Source organism: Leptodactylus fuscus, chromosome 2, assembly GCF_031893055.1.
Source record: "Leptodactylus fuscus isolate aLepFus1 chromosome 2, aLepFus1.hap2, whole genome shotgun sequence".
Lineage (NCBI taxonomy): Eukaryota > Metazoa > Chordata > Amphibia > Anura > Leptodactylidae > Leptodactylus > Leptodactylus fuscus.
Genome location: NC_134266.1, coordinates 101,347,053 through 101,364,932, shown reverse-complemented (window position 1 = coordinate 101,364,932; position 17,880 = coordinate 101,347,053). Strand labels below are relative to the sequence as shown.

Below are 17,880 nucleotides of genomic sequence, written 5' to 3'. Positions count from 1 at the left end.
GCCACATCATGCTTCTCACATGGACAACTTTATGTTGCTTGCTCAAGAGTATCCTGTGCCCAAAACTTACATGTACTGGTGGAAAATAACAAATCATACAATGTCATTTATAGAAGTATACTAACTTGAAATACCTCTGTCCCAAAGACACTATGTACAGTTTTTCACAACACCGTATAGCAGCTGAAATTCAAATCAACTTCAACACAAAAGTCTCACGTATTCTCAGAATTACATAAAAAACAAGATACAAAGTTACATTTCATATGACATACCTTTTACACACTACTAAAACCTTACCCGTGCCTGCATTTACCACTTCTACAATCACCGCAGACGAAGTCGCGGGTACCAGCTAGTAAATATTAATAATTAAAAATAAAAAAAAATAGCCAGGGGAGGGCACATATAAGGGAAGTAGGAAAGGGAAAAGAAGAAAGGGAAGGAAACTTGTCCACAACCTAAAGGCTTTGGAGAATACAATATGTATCCTGTTGTGACCAGATATTCTGGAACGAACAAGAGAAGTTTAATATAGTATATGAACATAAATTCATAACAGTTGTGAAGCCATGTCATTTACCGTGATAAAAAGTAGCCTATGTGTCAATTGAGGTTACAATTGAGGTTTTTTCAGATCGTAAAATCCACTATGGTCATGTGCATGTAGTCTTACACATGAATTTTACATCCATTGGCATTGGCAAAGGTGTAAAAGGTAGAAGAATTGCCTGCTACTTTCCCTCTGTCCTGCAATTATAGAATATTGGGACCTTCTTATTCCCTAGCTTCTTACGCATTATACTTCTGTTCCTCCTGAGGAGCCTACAGTGATTTAGTGTGGTTGAAATGCCCTGCAGAGACTTGTTTATTATATGGGGAGCACTTAAACTCGTACTTACGTTACATATAGTATAGGGAAGCATAATAATTGTGACAAGATCTCATCACAAAAAAAACTTGACTGATATAATTTATATGTGAGAAGAAATGTGGATGCAAAGGTGATGTGGCCCAGAAAGCCATTGATCATTTTCGTTCACAGATTCATGATATCCACTGATGCAAGTGGTTGAAGAATTACAAAATTCGAAAATTAATTTTTGCATATGGATTACTTCATTTAAACAACATACTAATTATTGAACAACATACTATATTAATTATTGAAACACAAGAATAACATAAGACTACTTCACCGCTCTCATCTTTTCTCTCTCCAGCAACCCTAAAAGGCTTTTTGAAACTTTTCACTCCTTACTCACACCCAAGGTGCAGACGCCATTCACAGACCTTAGTGCTGATGACCTGGCCACGTATTTCCATGATAAAATTGATAAGATCCGTCAGGAAATAACTGCCCAAGCCCCAGGTGGCATTGATTCCCACACCTACCATAGTACTGATCCCCTCACCAACCGCACTTCAGACTGTCTATTCTCAGCTTTTGAACCTGTTACAGAAGAGGAAGTCTCTCAGCTACTTTCTTCATCTCGCCCTACAACCTGCAGTAGTGACCCCTTCCCCTCGCACCTTCTCCAATCTCTGTTGCCTGCTGTCACTACTTACCTTACTAAAATATTTAACCTCTCTCTCTCTTCTGGAATCTTCCCATCCTCCTTCAAGCATGCTGTTATAACTCCGCTATTGAAAAAACCCTCCCTGGATCCGTCCTGTGCTGCTAACTATCGACCCGTCTCTAACCTCCCCTTCATCTCTAAACTTTTGGAACGCCTGGTCTATTCTCGTTTAATCCGCTATCTCTCTGCTAACTCTCTTCTTGACCCCTTACAATCTGGTTTCTGCGCTCTGCACTCTACTGAAACGGCTCTCACAAAAGTCTCCAATGATCTCCTAATGGCTAAATCCAATGGTGACTTCTCTCTTCTTATTCTTCTGGACCTCTCTGCAGCTTTTGACACTGTTGACCATCAACTCCTCCTCACTATGCTCCGCTCAGTCGGCCTCAACGACACTGCGCTCTCCTGGTTCTCCTCTTATCTCTCAGACCGCACTTTCAGTGTATCATTTGCGGGCTCTGTTTCTTCCCCTCTTTCCCTTGCTGTTGGGGTTCCTCAGGGCTCGGTCCTAGGCCTCCTGCTCTTTTCACTCTACACATCCCCCATTGGACAAACCATCACCAGATTTGGCTTCAGGTACCATCTTTATGCTGATGACACCCAGTTATACACATCTTCCCATGACATCACCCCTGCACTCATACAGAACACCAGTGACTGTCTTTCTGCTGTCTCTAATATCATGTCCTCGCTCTATCTGAAACTAAATCTCTCTAAGACTGAACTACTACTGTTTCCACCATCTGATATATCTGTCCCTGATATATCCATTGCAGTCTCAGGCCTTACTATAACTCCTAGGCAGTATGCCCACTGCCTTGGGGTTATGTTTGATGCAGACCTTTCCTTCACCCCTCATATTGAATCACTCGCACATTCATGTCACCTCCACCTCAAAAACATCTCCAGAATACGCCCTTTCCTTACCAGAGATACACTTATTGCCTCTCTGATTCATTCTCGTACTCTCCCCTCTACAATCTATTCTGAATGCAGCGGCCAGGATCATCTATCAGGCTAGATGCTACAGCGATGCCTCGGGTCTGTGCCAGTCGCTACATTGGCTGCCTATTCATTATTGAATAAAATATAAAGTTATCACCCTCATCCACAAGGCTCTCCATAATGCTGCACCTCCCTACATTTCCTCCCTCATCTCTGTCTACCGCCCAACCCGTGTTCTCCGTTCACTCAATGACCTAACACTTACATCCTCTATTATCAGAACCTCCCACGCTCGTATACAAGACTTCTCCTGAGTTGCACCACTTCTCTGGAATGCTCTACCCCACACAATCAGATTAACTCCCAATTTCTACGGTTTCAAACGCAAAATAAAGACACATCTTTTCAGACAAGCCTATCACAATTTCTAACGTCAACCCTTCCGTACTATAATTAGAATCCCCAAAATTTTACCTTCCTCTGTCCCCGCTCCCACATTACCCCACATGATATGATGTCTTTTCAGGCTAACTTTATTTGTCCAAGCTCCATCCACATGTTACAGGACACCACTAGTGACGGCTCATAAAGTTTTTGTTTGTGTAATGACAGTAACCTCTATTACAAAATTGTCTGAATACTGTATAAGCAATGCCGCCCCTGCTACCTCTTGTGTCACCCCCTCTAACTCATAGATTGTAAGGTCTTGCGAGCAGGGCCCTCAGCCCATTGTGTGAAATGACGTTCTTTGTTATGTATCTGTCTGTATTTGAACCCTACAAATTGTACAGTGCTGCGGGATATGTTGGCGCTATATAAATAAAATGTATTATTATTATTATTTATTACTGGCTGCAGTGGTCACATGTTAATATACAATAGTGGGTACAGCCTTGTAAATAAAGGTTTCTGCTAAGTGTTGCTTCATTTGTCATTTTAGAACAGTTCCTTCCTTTACCCCAAATTTGTAGATCTTAAAGAACACCACAGTTATGAACACCACAATAGTCATACAGGAACAGCTTAGATGTACATAAATATTTGTTACGTATTATATTATAGATTATATATGTGTATGTATCAGATTATGACTACACAATGACATAACTATATACCGTAAATAAGTAAAAATCTATATTTGAATAAAAATGCCTAGAAAAATTTATATTTATAGTCGAACAGTTACTCAGAGAACAAAACTTTTTTGTAATGTGCGTGCTTCCTTGAGGTCAGTTTGCTAAGTGTGTCTGGTGCTAGGTTTCCACTAGAGCCCGGAATCTGTTCTGAGCTTTCCATCTTCTCCATGCAGAAGACGGAAAGCTGTCAGACCGGGTCCGGCCGTGTGCGCCGGTGAGCGTTTTATGCTTGCCGCCACGAAACCGTTTTTTTTAAAACTGGACACAGAGTACTGCATGGGCGGAGATGTGAACAAGCCCTGAGTCTACTAACTTATTTGTTTAGTAGTGATCGTGTGCTTGAGGAATGCAATACATGCAGTAAATTTTAAATGTTTCAAATTGTGTGGAAGATTTTTTTTGTTTGTTTCTCTATTGTTATAAGAAAATAAACAAATAATTCACTTATAAAATTAAGGCATAAGGATAGCCATTTTGCAAAGTACCTCTTAGCATATGGTTAGAATGGTTTTATACTGCATAAATTTTATCTTTAATCAATGTACATGTATATGTTAAACGGATCCGTTAGTCTTCGCTTTGTATATTGTTTGAGTCCATAACAGTAAATGAAGTAGAGACAGGAGTAACAGAACAAATTAGAGGAAGAAAACACTTGGTGCAATAGGTCATCTGAATACGCCAAAGCGTCAGAGCTGAACGATAATTAAAAACGCACATCAAGAGCATGGAACTGGGCACCCGCAAACACAAACGTGCAGGTGTGGCTTAAATCTGTCAGCCTCAGGGGGGAAACGAGAAAAGGAAAAACAGAAAGTCTGAGGGAGAGGGGAGACATACAGGCACATGGACATTACAGATAATTAAAAAAAAAAAAATGGAGAAATGTCGCTGAGCCCTGTTTACATTGTGAAGTACATCTAATTATCTATTTGTGACTTTGACCACCTTCACGATGCTATGGTCTTGCTCATTTATGCCTTCATAGTGTTTGGCCACAAACACCTTCTATCCTAGTTATTATTCTATGCTTTTTCTTCCTTGGGGGCCTGTTAGCCTCCATGTTTTTTGTGTGTTGATTTTGTCACACTGTCATTGTTGTTGTTTAAAAAATCTTTAATAAAAACTAATTACACATAAAAAAAATTGGAGAACTTGGCAGACTCCTGAGATTCTGGAAGGGTTTGTGAAATTGAGGGATGAAACGAACAGGGCCAGGGGATTTACCCGACAGAAGGGTTGAGCGATCGGGATCGGAAAAGATCAGATTCTGATCGGCGATCGAGTAAATTTCACGATCGCGAACGGAATTCCAACCCGATCTTTTCCAGTGGGATCAAGGTCGGAGATTGTTTCAAGATCAGCTCAACCCTCAAGTGACTTTTCCCATAGAGAAGCATTGACTAGGGTTGAGGATCGGGATCGGAAAAGATCGGATTCCGATCGGCGATCGAGCAAATTTCACGATCGGGTTCGGCTGGAAAATGATCGGAAATTAGATTTTGAAATCGATCCTGAAATCTCAAGATCTGCTCAACCCTACCCGACAGGGATGACTGAACAACCACAGATAGCTTCCCTTTTGTGAAAGGCTCATCCAGAGACAGAAATAGTAGGCGGCAGGGCTATTTCAAAGATAATACCAGATCTTATCCTGTAGGAACCCCGCATCAAGGTCAGCAGGCCACGTATGTTATATAGATCCTGATAGTAAGTTCAAAAGGCCTCTGCTGTGTCCACAGGATTATGGACATCTCGACCAGCCCTATCTCGCATGCAACGAATATAAATCATATTATTCTGGGAGTGGAGGCAACAGGCTAGGGAGCGACTGTATTTGTCAGCAAATTCATAGTAGTGTTTCTGTGCCCGATCTCTGGTGTGGACATACATTTCAACCAGGTATTCCCTGAGTTTCTCCCTAGCTTTGAGGAGCTCATTAATTTTAGATTGGGCATCGGTTTGCTTGTGGCACATTTTGAGGTAATGACTGAGAATGTCAAGCAGTGATCCAAGCTGTCCTCTCCTTTTTAAGATATATGTCATGCCTAATGATAACACCTCTGAGCATACATTTGAGCACCCCCCAGCACAGCAGTAGGGAGATTGGGTCATTAGCATGTTAACTCAAACTCTCTGATCATTGAACTAATATCACCCCTGCCAGTTGTGTCTTTAAGGTCTGGGATCTTGAGGGACAGGAACACTATGAAGTGTTTAGACCAGATGGCAGAGCTGATCTGAGCCACAGGGGACTAAGAGAGGGTGTAATGACTGATTAGGAAGTAGTCCAATCGACCACAGGAGCCGCACGAAGGGGAGTGGTATGTGTAGTGGACTAGACGACTGAAAGGGATGGGCTGAAGTCAGCGATTCCTGTGCTGAATGTCTGTTTGAAAAATTGCACTTTCTAATGGTACTATTTACTATTCTCTACAACTCCTTGAGAAACTGAAAAAAAATTCACAATATGGTAAATATGGGGAAAAAATGCAGATAACCATATATTTTTCAACATATTGCATATATTCTGCATATCACTGCCATCTTAACAAATACCCATTAGCTGATCACAGATATGTGTACAAAGAAAATCAAACAAAAACAAAATAAAGAAATGTACACTTAAAATTGACCTTTAATGATGATGTCTAAAACTAATGAATGAGCCATAGACAAATATCCCTATATACTCAAAAATGTCATAGCAGGGGAAACGGAAAAGTAGGTACCTAAACACTAAATTATATAAATTAACTATGTGTCACCTCCACCCTATGACCACATACCCTGGTTTCATAGTATCATTCAGATGAGACTCAGAATAAATCCAATAGATTGGTAAACTAAGTAAGGCGGTATTTCAAGGCCACAATAGTCCAATCCCCAAAGCCAGTGTACCATATGATAGGTTAAAGGGATCCTATCAATAAAAGAACATTTTTTGCCCCTAACATGTAGTAATATCCTTAAGAAAGGCTATTCGTCTCCTACCTTTAGATGGTTTCTCCGGTCTGCTATTCGGTATATAATCCTGTTTTCGTCAGTATGCAAATGAGTTCTCTCGCAGCACTGGGGGCGGGCCCCAGAGTTCAAACAGCACAGGGGGCATCCCCAGTGCTGCGAGAGAACTCTCCAATGCTACCTCCATCTTCTTCAGGAATTGGTCTTCTTCGCGTCTTCTTCCAGGGGTTGGCTTCAAACTTCTAGGCCTAGGGCAAAGTCGATTGCGCATGCCTGCTGGCCACAAGACAATAGCCGCTTACAATACTGAGCAGGGCACAAATGTGATCCAGCCCTATCTTGGATATTTGTAATGCTGCTTCTTGGAGCTCTTCCTCACCTTCATCAAGCATTATCGTTTGAACATACTCTGTTGGTCCATCCTTTAGCACAGCAGCACTTAATACGGTTTCCAAATTGGGTTTTAACTGAAATTTTGCTTTCTTTTAGTCCAAGTCAGCACAGCATACTCTTCTAACTTAAAATTAACTAAAAAATATTCCAGTAAAAATACAAGGAAATACCATTAATTGTGCTAATTAACTGTCTCACTGCTACACAAAAGGACTAGTACCATGAGGAATTAGTGGCGGGAATTCAGATCCATCAGTGCTGCCTTGGACTCAAAGAAAGCAAAATTTAAGGTAAAACCCAATGTTGTCTATATTCTGTTATATTCAGTTTATAACGCACTCGTTTATATGTTGCTGTTCGCAAGCTTCTTACTACTTTGTGACTTTACCCCAGTTATCCTCAGTGCAATATTTGTAAATTGTGGGTATATGAGCTAAGGAAATTCATTTTTGGTGAATTCTGGGTTAAATGTGTTATTGTGATTCATATATACTGTATATCTATTATGTATAGAAATCTTTGAAAATATGTACCTCTGGATAATAAAGGATTATTTATTTAAAAAAACAAAAAACTACCTGACTGCAGCCTTCTATTCCAGTCTTCTCTTTCCCATAGAGCTCTGAGAGTGAGGCTGGATATAGAAACAGAACCTTATGTAAACAACAAGTGGTTTATAACTGGAGATACGCGTAAATTTCATTCGAATGATGAAATTGTCTATTTTGATCGACTATAGCCTAATAGTTATTGCTAGATTAATAGTGAATGAACATTATTACAGTTCTTATCTGTTATATGTATCCGATGAAAGTATATGTTTAACCACTTCTGTATGGGGCCAATTTCTCTGGTTCAGGACTGGATACATTTTTAAGGTTTTTTTGTACATTCGGTTTTGGGGGCAATAACATTTTTTTTTCTTTCAGGTTAATAGTAATTTGCATCTTTTTTTCTATGACACATAGGGCTTTATTTTTATGTCATTTTCATTTTTGCATGTTTTTTGTTTCTTTTTTATGTACAAGAAAATGTCAAAGTAGGATGGGGAAATGTTTCTCTTTCACATTTTTCACTTCTTTTTTTTTTTTAATAACTCAAAGTGCTACAAAAAAACTTTTTAAAATAGTTTGTTCTCTCCATTACGGTAATTTTTATGTAGTGTGTGTCACCATGGGCGGGCTAAAACCTGTGATGTAAGTGTTTTGTTTTGTTTTTTTACTTTTTTTTTTCTTTTGTTATTATTTTACTTTCATTTTTTAATTTATTTTTTAAAAACATTGTGCTCACATTAGGACATAATAGATCTTTAGAGGCATCGTAACAGTACTTTTTTTTTCCAGTTCCTGGCCCCTTTTAGTGGTCATGTGACCATTATGTCAGGCAAGGGCACATGACTCAGAGCTCCAGTTAGAGGCAGGCAGTGTCAGAGCTCAGAACCACACACCTTGTCTGCTCCCACCTGACTATTGAGAGACTATTCAGTATATCAGACACCAAAGCTAAGTGTACTGATTTCTTGGGAACAGTAGTGGCTAGAGTATAAAGGTATTGAAAGGTCCTCTTTAAAGGGGTTCTCAAAGACTTCATATTAATGACATTTCTTGTTTTCCAATTCTAATAACTTGGTTGATTTTTTTCAATTTCTTATGACTACATTTTTAATTATATTATATGACCTAGAGATTATTATTTCTTGGGCTTTGTCCTTTATTTTATAGTGTATTTTAAATGACAAATAGGGACTTTATTTGTTCTTATAGTGAAATACACTTCAAGTTCTACAGTCATTTTCATTTTATTTTAAATTTTCCCTTTATTTATAATATTTTAAATTGTATTTTAGGAGATCTGCTGCAGCTCGGATCCAAGAGCTCTTTAGAAGAAGAAAAGAAAGAAAAGAGCTGGAAGAACTAGACATGCAAAATGTTCGCCAGCCACCTTCAAAACTTGTGTACAAGGGTCACAGAAACTCACGAACGATGGTAGGACATCAAAATGTCATTGTAGTGGATTATAGTATTGTTGTCCACAAAATGCATTTGGTATCATTTAGTTGTTTTTGAGATCTAAAAGGAGGGGATCACGGGGGCCAGAGAAGTGAAATAAAATGCACTTTATTTGCATTTTACTCTGTCCTGGGGAGCCTCCTGGACCTAGTACAGTTGGTTGGTGACAGAAGGATACTGCCCGTGGTGAGCTCCATGATGCACTGGGCAGTACTGTCAGTGACTGACTGCTTCACCCCAAGTGAGAACTAAATGATCCTGAAGTCTTAAAACTGACTTAAAACTAAATTCGCTTTTTACAAGTCGTTGAAGTAGATAAAAAGAACAAAATCAAACAAACCAGTCAAAAGTATTAGACTCATGTATTTATAGAAGAAAAAGACCCAATATCACATATTTGTGAGTAGCAAAAGTATGAACATTTGCTTTAAATATCTGATGTGATTCCCTTAGGCTCACAGAGTTTTTTGGTCAGGATCTTGTTCAGGAAAAATCCGCTTAGTAAAATTCGTGTGGTGTTTTTTGACACGTTTTTTGAGGCGTTTTTTAGAGGCGTTTTTTAAATGTAGCCATGCATTATTGTCTTAAAAATGCCTCATGGTTTTTGAGGCGTTTTTTGTCAATTCCGTGTCAAAAAACGCGTCAAAAAATCGCAAGGCGGATTTTCCGCCTCCCATTGACTTGCATTGATCTTTTTTCAGGCAGAATCCAGCTGAATAATGGACATGTCGCTTCTTTTTTTCCGCTAGTGGAAAATATAGGTTTCCCTATAGGTATAATGGAAGCAGAATGTCTGCAGAGGAAATCTTTGTGGACTTTCTGTGAAAAGTACTGCTGCAGTTTTAGCTGCAGCGATTTTTGCTTCAGCCTGCTAAGTAGGGCTTTAGACTAAGCCTAAATCTTTTGTCGGCTTTCTGTGAAAAGCACTGCTGCAGCTTTTCCCACAGCGATTTTTTTTCTTCGGCCTGCTAAGTAGGGCTTTAGACTAAGCCTAACTCTTTTTGCCATATCTAAGCCTAACTCTGTTTTGTTGGTGGGCTCCTCCCGAAGAATGCTCAGTTCAGGTCCTTCCACAACACTTCTATTGGAATAAGGTCAGAGCAATGACTTAGTAATTTCAAAACTTTAAGCTTTATTCTTGTTTAACCATTCTTTGGTAGAACAACTTGTACTTATATACTTAGAGTCATTATTTTGCCTCATGGCTCCATAGCTTTTGAGTTTCATCTCCTATACAGATGTCCTGATACTGCCATCATTGTGTTTCACAGATGGTTTTATGGTGAAATGCACTGTTACAAACAGAGCTTCCAACAGAAGCTTCTCCTTTAAACCGAAAAGCTCTAATTTGGTCTCATCCATCCACAAAATCACTGAAAGAGAACACAGAACAACACCGAGCGGCCCACCATGTAGTACCTTTGGTAGAAATAAACAAATGAAAAAGAAGACAGGTCCTCACTTGATTAGGTTGTGAATATAGCACAATTTCTTTGATAGCGTTGGAACCAATTTGTCAGAGGGTTCCTCTCTGAGTGGACTGTAGCTGCAGAATTCCTGACACCCCTGGGGTGTAGAACGACTGTAGATGAAGGACCAGACACGAACTTCCCTGGAGTTTCAGCTTTGTAAAGGCTCCCCAACCTGTCTGCAGTCACTTTCTTTTGCAGGCTGCTCTATGTAGCCTGCAAAAGATATTATGATTTTTTGCTTTGCATTAGGATTGTAATGCATTGTATTAGTAATCATAACCCTGGGGTTCAAGTCCCCTAGGGGGTCTAATAAATGCAAAAAAAAAAATAAGTAAAATTAAAAAAAAGAAAATGTCAAAAACTAAAAAGGATTAAAAATTCAAATTGCCCCCCTTTCCCTAGAACACATATAAAAGTACTTAAATACTGTGAAACACATACACATTAGGTATCCCTGTGTCCAAAACCGACCAGTTTACAAATCTATAAAAATATTTTTCCTATACGGTAAACGCCGTAGTGGGGAAAAAAAATTTAAAAGTGCCAAACCACCATTTTTTCACTGTTTTGCCTCTGAAAAAATTTGAATAAAAAAATGATAAAAGTAATACCAATTCCCCAAAATGGTATAACTAAAAAGTACACCCATCCCCGCAAAAAAAAGACATATATGGCAACTTTTAGAAGAAAAAAAATTTGGTACAGTTTTAGATTTTTGTTAAGGGGTTAAAATGTAAACAAAACCATATAAATTTGATATCCATTGAATTGTACTGAAACATAGAATATAGGTGACATGTCATTTTGGTTGCACAGTGAACGCCATAAAAACGAATCCCGAAAGAAAATTGCACAAATGCACTTTTTCTTCAAATCCACTCCATTCTGATTTTTTTTCCAGCTTCCCAGTACATTGTACAGAATAATTAATGGCGGCATCATGAAGAAAAATTTGGCCCACAAACATTAAGACCTCATATGGCTCTGGCTCTGAGAGCGGAGAAATAAAAAAAGTTATGGGGTTTGGAAGGGAGGGGGGGGGGGAGTCAAAAATGAAAAAATGACGTCGGCGGGAAGGGGTTAATGCCCTATCTGTCTGACTAGCTTACTTAGGGCATCTTAATCAACACAGGTCTGGAATACACCATTTTACACCCTATCTTCGTCAAGACTTACACAATATAAGGGAAAGCTTCACTCTAGGCTAGCACTCTCACTTTCTATACTAAGGGCTAGTTCGCATGGGGGCAAGGAGGCGGATTTTGAGAGCGGATTTCGCCTCAAACTCCGCCTCCATACAATGGTGGTCTATGGAGACCACTAGCATTCTTTTTTCCGCTAGCGGCGTGTTGCCACTAGCGGAAAAAAGAAGCGGGCTGACCTTTCTTCAGGCGGATTCTGCTGCACGCTGAGCCGCAGCTTCCACCTGGCGGCAGCAACCTCCGGAGTCAGCCCATTCATTTGAGCCAACTCCAGAGGGGGAAGCTGCAACCACGACGGTCGTGGCAGGCAGCTTTTGACCCGAGAGTGACGCGGCTCCCCGCGTCACTCTTGGTGCCAAAATTCGCCCCCCCGTGTGAACGAGCCCTGAATAGAAAGACAGACACGCCGCCTCCTTTATTTTCCACTACCTTGTACAACAGCCACACAACAAATATCACATAAAATGAGATGCACACAACAGTCATTGCTTCTACTAACGTTTCCTTTCTAAGTTACGTGCATACTAATGTAGCAATACTAAATAGCCAGTGGTAACCAAATTACTATATACTAGGGGATATTGTAATTATTCTTATATAGCTTGGCTAACCATATTGACTGAAAGTACTTGAGGGCTTTTTAGGCTGTGATACAGATTCATTCACTCAGTTCCACTGCCATGTTGGCACAGTTTTAACCCTTTCCCAACATCCGCCTTACTAGTACGACGTTGCTGGGTGTTTAAAGATGGTGGCCACAGCAGACACCCAACGATCACGCCCGCGACCGTAGGCATTAACCCCTCAGGTGCCTAGGTTAAAGCTGATCAAGGCGACATTTTACCGATGGCACATGGATGCCGCCATTTTGGAGAAGGCTCCAGGACTGGTGTCCCATTGCTATGGCAGTTGAAGCCTTGTGAAGGCTCCCAGTCCTGTCATTCAATACTTTCTATTGTAGTTTACTCCATGTGTTCTTAAATAGAAATGCAGTTTTTTTAGTATTACATTTAGTATTTAGCATTGTAATACATTGCTTTAGTGATTAGACCCCCTGGGGTTCAAGAGCCCTAGGGTGTCTAATAAATGCAAATAAATAAATAAATAAATAAATAAAACATTTTTAAATTGCCCACTTTCCCTAGGTCACATATAAAAGTACTTAAATACTCTGAAACACATATACATTAGGTATCCCTGTGTCTGTGAAATGCCCGGTCTACTAATCTATAAAAATATTTTTCCCAAATGGTGAAAAAAGAGTACTCTGGAGAATGGAATGAACCTTTCACATGGGTTCATGGCCTCCTACAGAAATCACTGACCTGAGACAGCCATAAAGACACTCTGAACTGATAAGAACCTGGGAACTGGGGATTTGTTTACATGTACATACCAATAAGCCTCTTCCCCCTTCCCCCCTCCCTCCTAAAATTCTATCCCTATGTGTCATGTTGTACATAAATATGCAGCCTTCAGAAATTGTTTTTAGTTATATCTGAAGAAGAAGCCGGGAGCTTCGAAACATCATAATCTGTCATCATTATGAGTTAGCCATTAAAAAGGTATCATCTACTGAAGACTCAAGTCTGTTTGTTTTTTGTTTTGTTTTTTTATATTTCCTACCCACTGGCTAACACGGTACAAAAAACAACATTTTCCTTATATCAAGTGACATAGTGATATACTATTAAATAATTGTGTATCTCCCCACTACTGTCACACTGGGATGTCTAGGACCCACCAGTGGACCCATGCACAGATCAGCTGTACCTAGACAGCTACAGGTAATAACATGTCGGGAGCCATGCTGTTCACCTGCCATGCAATGTGCACCACCGCACTAAACCAATCGCTACAATATGTATGGCAAGTGAGCAGCATGGCTCCTGAAATTTTTTACATTATTTGAGGCCACATTGTCCTGGAAAAGCTGATCTGCAGGACCCTGGAAGTCAGATCCACACAGATGTAATATTGATGGCCTATCCCAAGGACAGACCATCAATTTTAGAAAGATGGATAAACCCTTTAAAGGGGTTGTCCAGGTATTAGAGCAATCCATGTGGTGGTTGGGGACGTGTCCATTCAGTCTCCTGCCAGGAGTCCTGCACCCATGTAACCACTGAGACCAAACAGGTACAGGAGTTCTAGAAATAAGGCTTTGCCATGAGACTGGGTAGGGGGCAACAGGGTGTTGGAGACAGGAGAGTATGCTTTTTTTGTGGGGGCAGTGATGGGAGCTAATATGCTGTGGGGTGCCTTTAAAGTGTGCGGGGAATATTAAAGGGGTTGTTTGGCTTAATTTTTTTTTTTTTTATGGCCTATCCTCACTTCCATTGTGCGTACAGCATAGATTCTGGCTCCAAACATCTGGTTGGTCCAGAGGACAGGTGTCAGCCCTCTACCAATAAGGTGTGTATGGCTTATTCTGATGATAGGCCATAAAAAAAATTAAACCTGGACAACTCCTTTTATATACTCCCCCCCTCCCCAAATCACCACCACACCCCATCCACAGGAGAAAAAAAAAACAAAAAAAAACACATTTTAAATCAAAATTGCATGAATGTGCCTGTTTGTATGCAGTGATAAGTGGCACAGTATTTTGATAATGTTGCAGGTGTCTACTTTTAGAAAATATATAGATATTGGGAGGGGGGGGTATTATGATTTTATTCAATGTTGTAATTTAGGTTTTATTTGTACATCTCCAAAGTGTGAAAATTGTGTTGGCTTCCAGTGGTATGAAAGGGTTTATATAGTTGGTGACATGGGAAATGGTACAATAAAGCAGTACAATAGTTTTCTAATAAGCAATTCTCTCTCCAAATATCATACCCTTTCTTATTGTCCTTGCCTTTCATAAAAAAACATAGCAAAATGTGTTATTTCTGTTTTAATTACAGATCAAAGAGGCTGGTTTTTGGGGTAAGAACTTTGTTATAAGTGGCTCTGACTGTGGTCACATCTTCATCTGGGATCGGCACACGACTGAGCATCTAATGCTCTTAGAAGCAGATAATCATGTTGTAAATTGTCTTCAACCACATCCCTATGACCCAAGTAAGGACAAAAATTATGTTTCTTACTGTTATTTTGATAATTTTGAAGAAGCAAATATTATAATATGGACATCTTCAGGTTTCTACTAAATGAAATTATAACTTCAATAATGTTTTTCACTGTATACAGAAGAATCTTATGTAATAAAAAGACATTAAGCTATTACATGTCAGAGGAGAAGGAGCTGCAGTTGAGTCCCCCAAACGTCCTGTTAATTTGACCTTTGTAGATTTCAGCATCTGGCACATGGGCATGCACACCTTGGCCTTTCTGACACAAACAGTTTTGTGTTTCTAAGGTACCCAAAGTGTCTGTATTTATAATTGGTTGATTTGATAGGAGAGGTTGTGATGAAAGGGTCTCACTTCTATATTTCCTTGGTGAAGTATATTGTTTATGCATGTATTATCAGTGTATTATTTTGTTATGTGTGTATATTTGTAACTTCTGGGACTGGTCAGGAGTGACACCGTTTTTCTTCCTGTGATCCCACGATCAGATCTCATGCAGTTTCTGACCGGATCTGGCAGCACGCTCTTTGTAATGCAGGGCAGGTCAATTTTATTTCTTTAAAGGCTATCATTAGAATCCCTTTTTTAACTAACCACATGTTGGAATAATGTAAAGAAAGGCTATTCTTCTCTTACCTTTCTTTTTATGATCTGCACCACTGTTCCTGAGAAAGTTCTTATTTCTTCCATATGTAATTGAATTTTCAGACAGCACAGTGGGTGTTGCCCTGCGCTCAAACATCATAGGGGGCGTCCCCTGTGCTGTCCGAAAACTCTCCAGCGACACCTGTCTTCTTCTGCCAGCCGCCTCTTCTCCGTGTCACCGGCCAAATCTTCATCCAAAAGTGCCGACTGCGTATGTCCGTCGGCCATTTTTCTGTATTGATTGCTCAGGTGGGGTGGGGTAGAATTGTGGGGGCTAGAAAAAAAAATTCAAACTGAGCTGGAATCAGTAGAGTGGCATTTATTAACAGATGACAAGAACTGGAGTTGGTGGAGGTAGTAAAAGGTCCTGTTTAAGTTTTTGAAAGAGGAGTAGAAGAAGAAGATAAGTGATAGACTCTCTAGAGAACCGAGATAGAAACTTGAGTCAAAACCATGAGATTGTGTGAACTGTCCTAGGCCAGTGGTATACATAGAAAACAGAAGGACAGAGCCTTAAAAGCTGTTAACAGTGTTTCACAACTCCTCCTCTGTTTACTCCAACACCTTGCTTGATAAGGAACACAGAATGTGGGGTTATCAGTGTTAAAGGTAAAGGATGAGCTTAAAAGTAGGTATGCTCTTCTCTACCAACCAGGCCCTTGAGTTGTTAATTGGTGGATTGCTCCAGGTTTGACCAGAGATATTGACCTGGTTCATCATTTGGGGTTCTGCTCTATTGACTATTTTTAATCGGTCCACTCCCTCCCTGATGTGAATCTTTTCACTTTTAGCAGCTCAAACATTCACTTTCTTTTCTAACTAAAGATAGGGACACTCTGGCTAAGATTTTGGTTTTAGAGCATGTCTGTGCCCGGAACCCAAGTGAGCCAGGCAGGGCCGGCTCCAGGTTTTTATGGGCCCTTGGGCGACAGAGCCTCAGTGGGCCCCCTTGTAAAGGAGGCGGGGGAGTCGAGACACTGTGCGTCGCAGATGAAGCGAGTGACGTCATGCAGGAGTGTGGCGTCACCAATGCCATACCTCCCAATTTTTAAAGAGAAGAAAGAGGAGCAAATTTGGCTCCACCCACTTTTGTTGATTCCACCCATTCTCATTCATTTATCATGTGCTCCCACACAGTACAATCCTCCTACAGTCACCCGTAAATTATATGCCCCCCCTCCATCTCTCCCCCAGTTTCATATACACCCTTCCTTTGCCCCCAGTTTCATGTCCCCCCTCCATCTCTGTCCCGTTTCATCACGTTCTCCCCCTTCATCTGCCCACAGTTTCATGTCCCCCGTCTCTGCCCCAGTGTCATGCTGTTCTCTCCCCACCCCCTTCATCTGCCCCAGTGTCATGCCGTTCCCCCTCCCCTTCATTTGCCCCCCAGTTTCATTGGGCCCCCTCCATCTTTGTCCCCAGTTTCATGCCGTTCTCTCCCCACCACCTTCATGTTCTCCAGTGTCATGCCGTTCCCCCCCTCCCCTTCATTTGCCCCCCAGTTTCATGGGCCCCCTTCATTATGTTCCACCTTTATATTTAATACAAAACAAACACTTACACTTACCTTCCATCACTCACCTTCCATCGATCCCCCGACGCTCCTCTCTCCAGTCACATACGCGATTAAAGCAGGAGCTGTGAGTTCAGCTCCTGCTTAGCTGCGGCCCGGCTTGCGTGTGTAGGCGTGATGACGTCATCGCGCCTACACACGCAAGTCGGGCCGGAGCTTTAAAGTAGGAGCTGAACTCACAGCTCCTGCTTTAATCGCGTATGTATTCCAGCTCATCGGCGGACGGACGCCGATGAGCTGAAATCGTGACAGGCAAGTGCCGGGGGGCCCCCAGAGGCTCTGTGGGCCCCGGCACTTGCCCGACTATGCCGTGCGCTGACGCTGGCCCTGGAGCCAGGTAACATTTAAAAACTGTATGACCACTTGGTTTCCCCTCTGGTTCGCTCTCCTATATGGATAAATAGGAGGAGTACCTTAGAAGTCAGCAACTCCTGTGGCAGGATGCCACAAATAATCTATCAATGTTTGTTATGGAAGCAGTATAGAAGGTTTTGATGGTTTGGCCCCCCGGGTATCAGTATTGACAGACCATAGTACTATGGTCCATGCTGTCTCAAGTCAGAGAAGGGTCCATTGGACTTGCTTTCTATACATTTGTTTATTTGGTTCTCCTTTATTTCCCGCTGGTTATTGATCTGGCTGTATGTGTCTAGATACTCTTAATATCGGTTGTGTCTAGGTTGTGACCACCCCCTTCCTCATTGTGTTTTTTCTTTCCTTCCACTGTGCCTCTTACTTAACGAGTGGTCTAAGGTTGGTTAGGAAGGGTCCTGCTAATTGCATTGTTGGGATGCATGGACTCTCTACTAAGAGAAATGTTCACTGGAAGCACAATATTTCCTTTTATATACTTTGCTATTCTGTTCTATATGTTTGTGCTGCAC

The 17,880-nt window shown here is 40.9% G+C and overlaps 1 protein-coding gene across 6 annotated transcripts in view; it reads left to right on the top strand.

The window, feature by feature from the left end:
* Window positions 1-17,880, top strand: part of DCAF6 (DDB1 and CUL4 associated factor 6) — a 196,827-nt gene that overhangs the window by 163,901 nt on the left and 15,046 nt on the right. For all 6 annotated transcript variants that reach the window (XR_012715055.1, XM_075264279.1, XM_075264278.1 and 3 more), the window contains 2 exons: window positions 8,865-9,003; window positions 14,611-14,767. Coding sequence is in view for 5 of the 6 variants with exons in the window: in XM_075264279.1 (XP_075120380.1) it covers window positions 8,865-9,003; window positions 14,611-14,767 (296 nt within the window). In the remaining variant the exon portion in view is untranslated. The remainder of the gene's footprint in view (window positions 1-8,864; window positions 9,004-14,610; window positions 14,768-17,880) is intronic.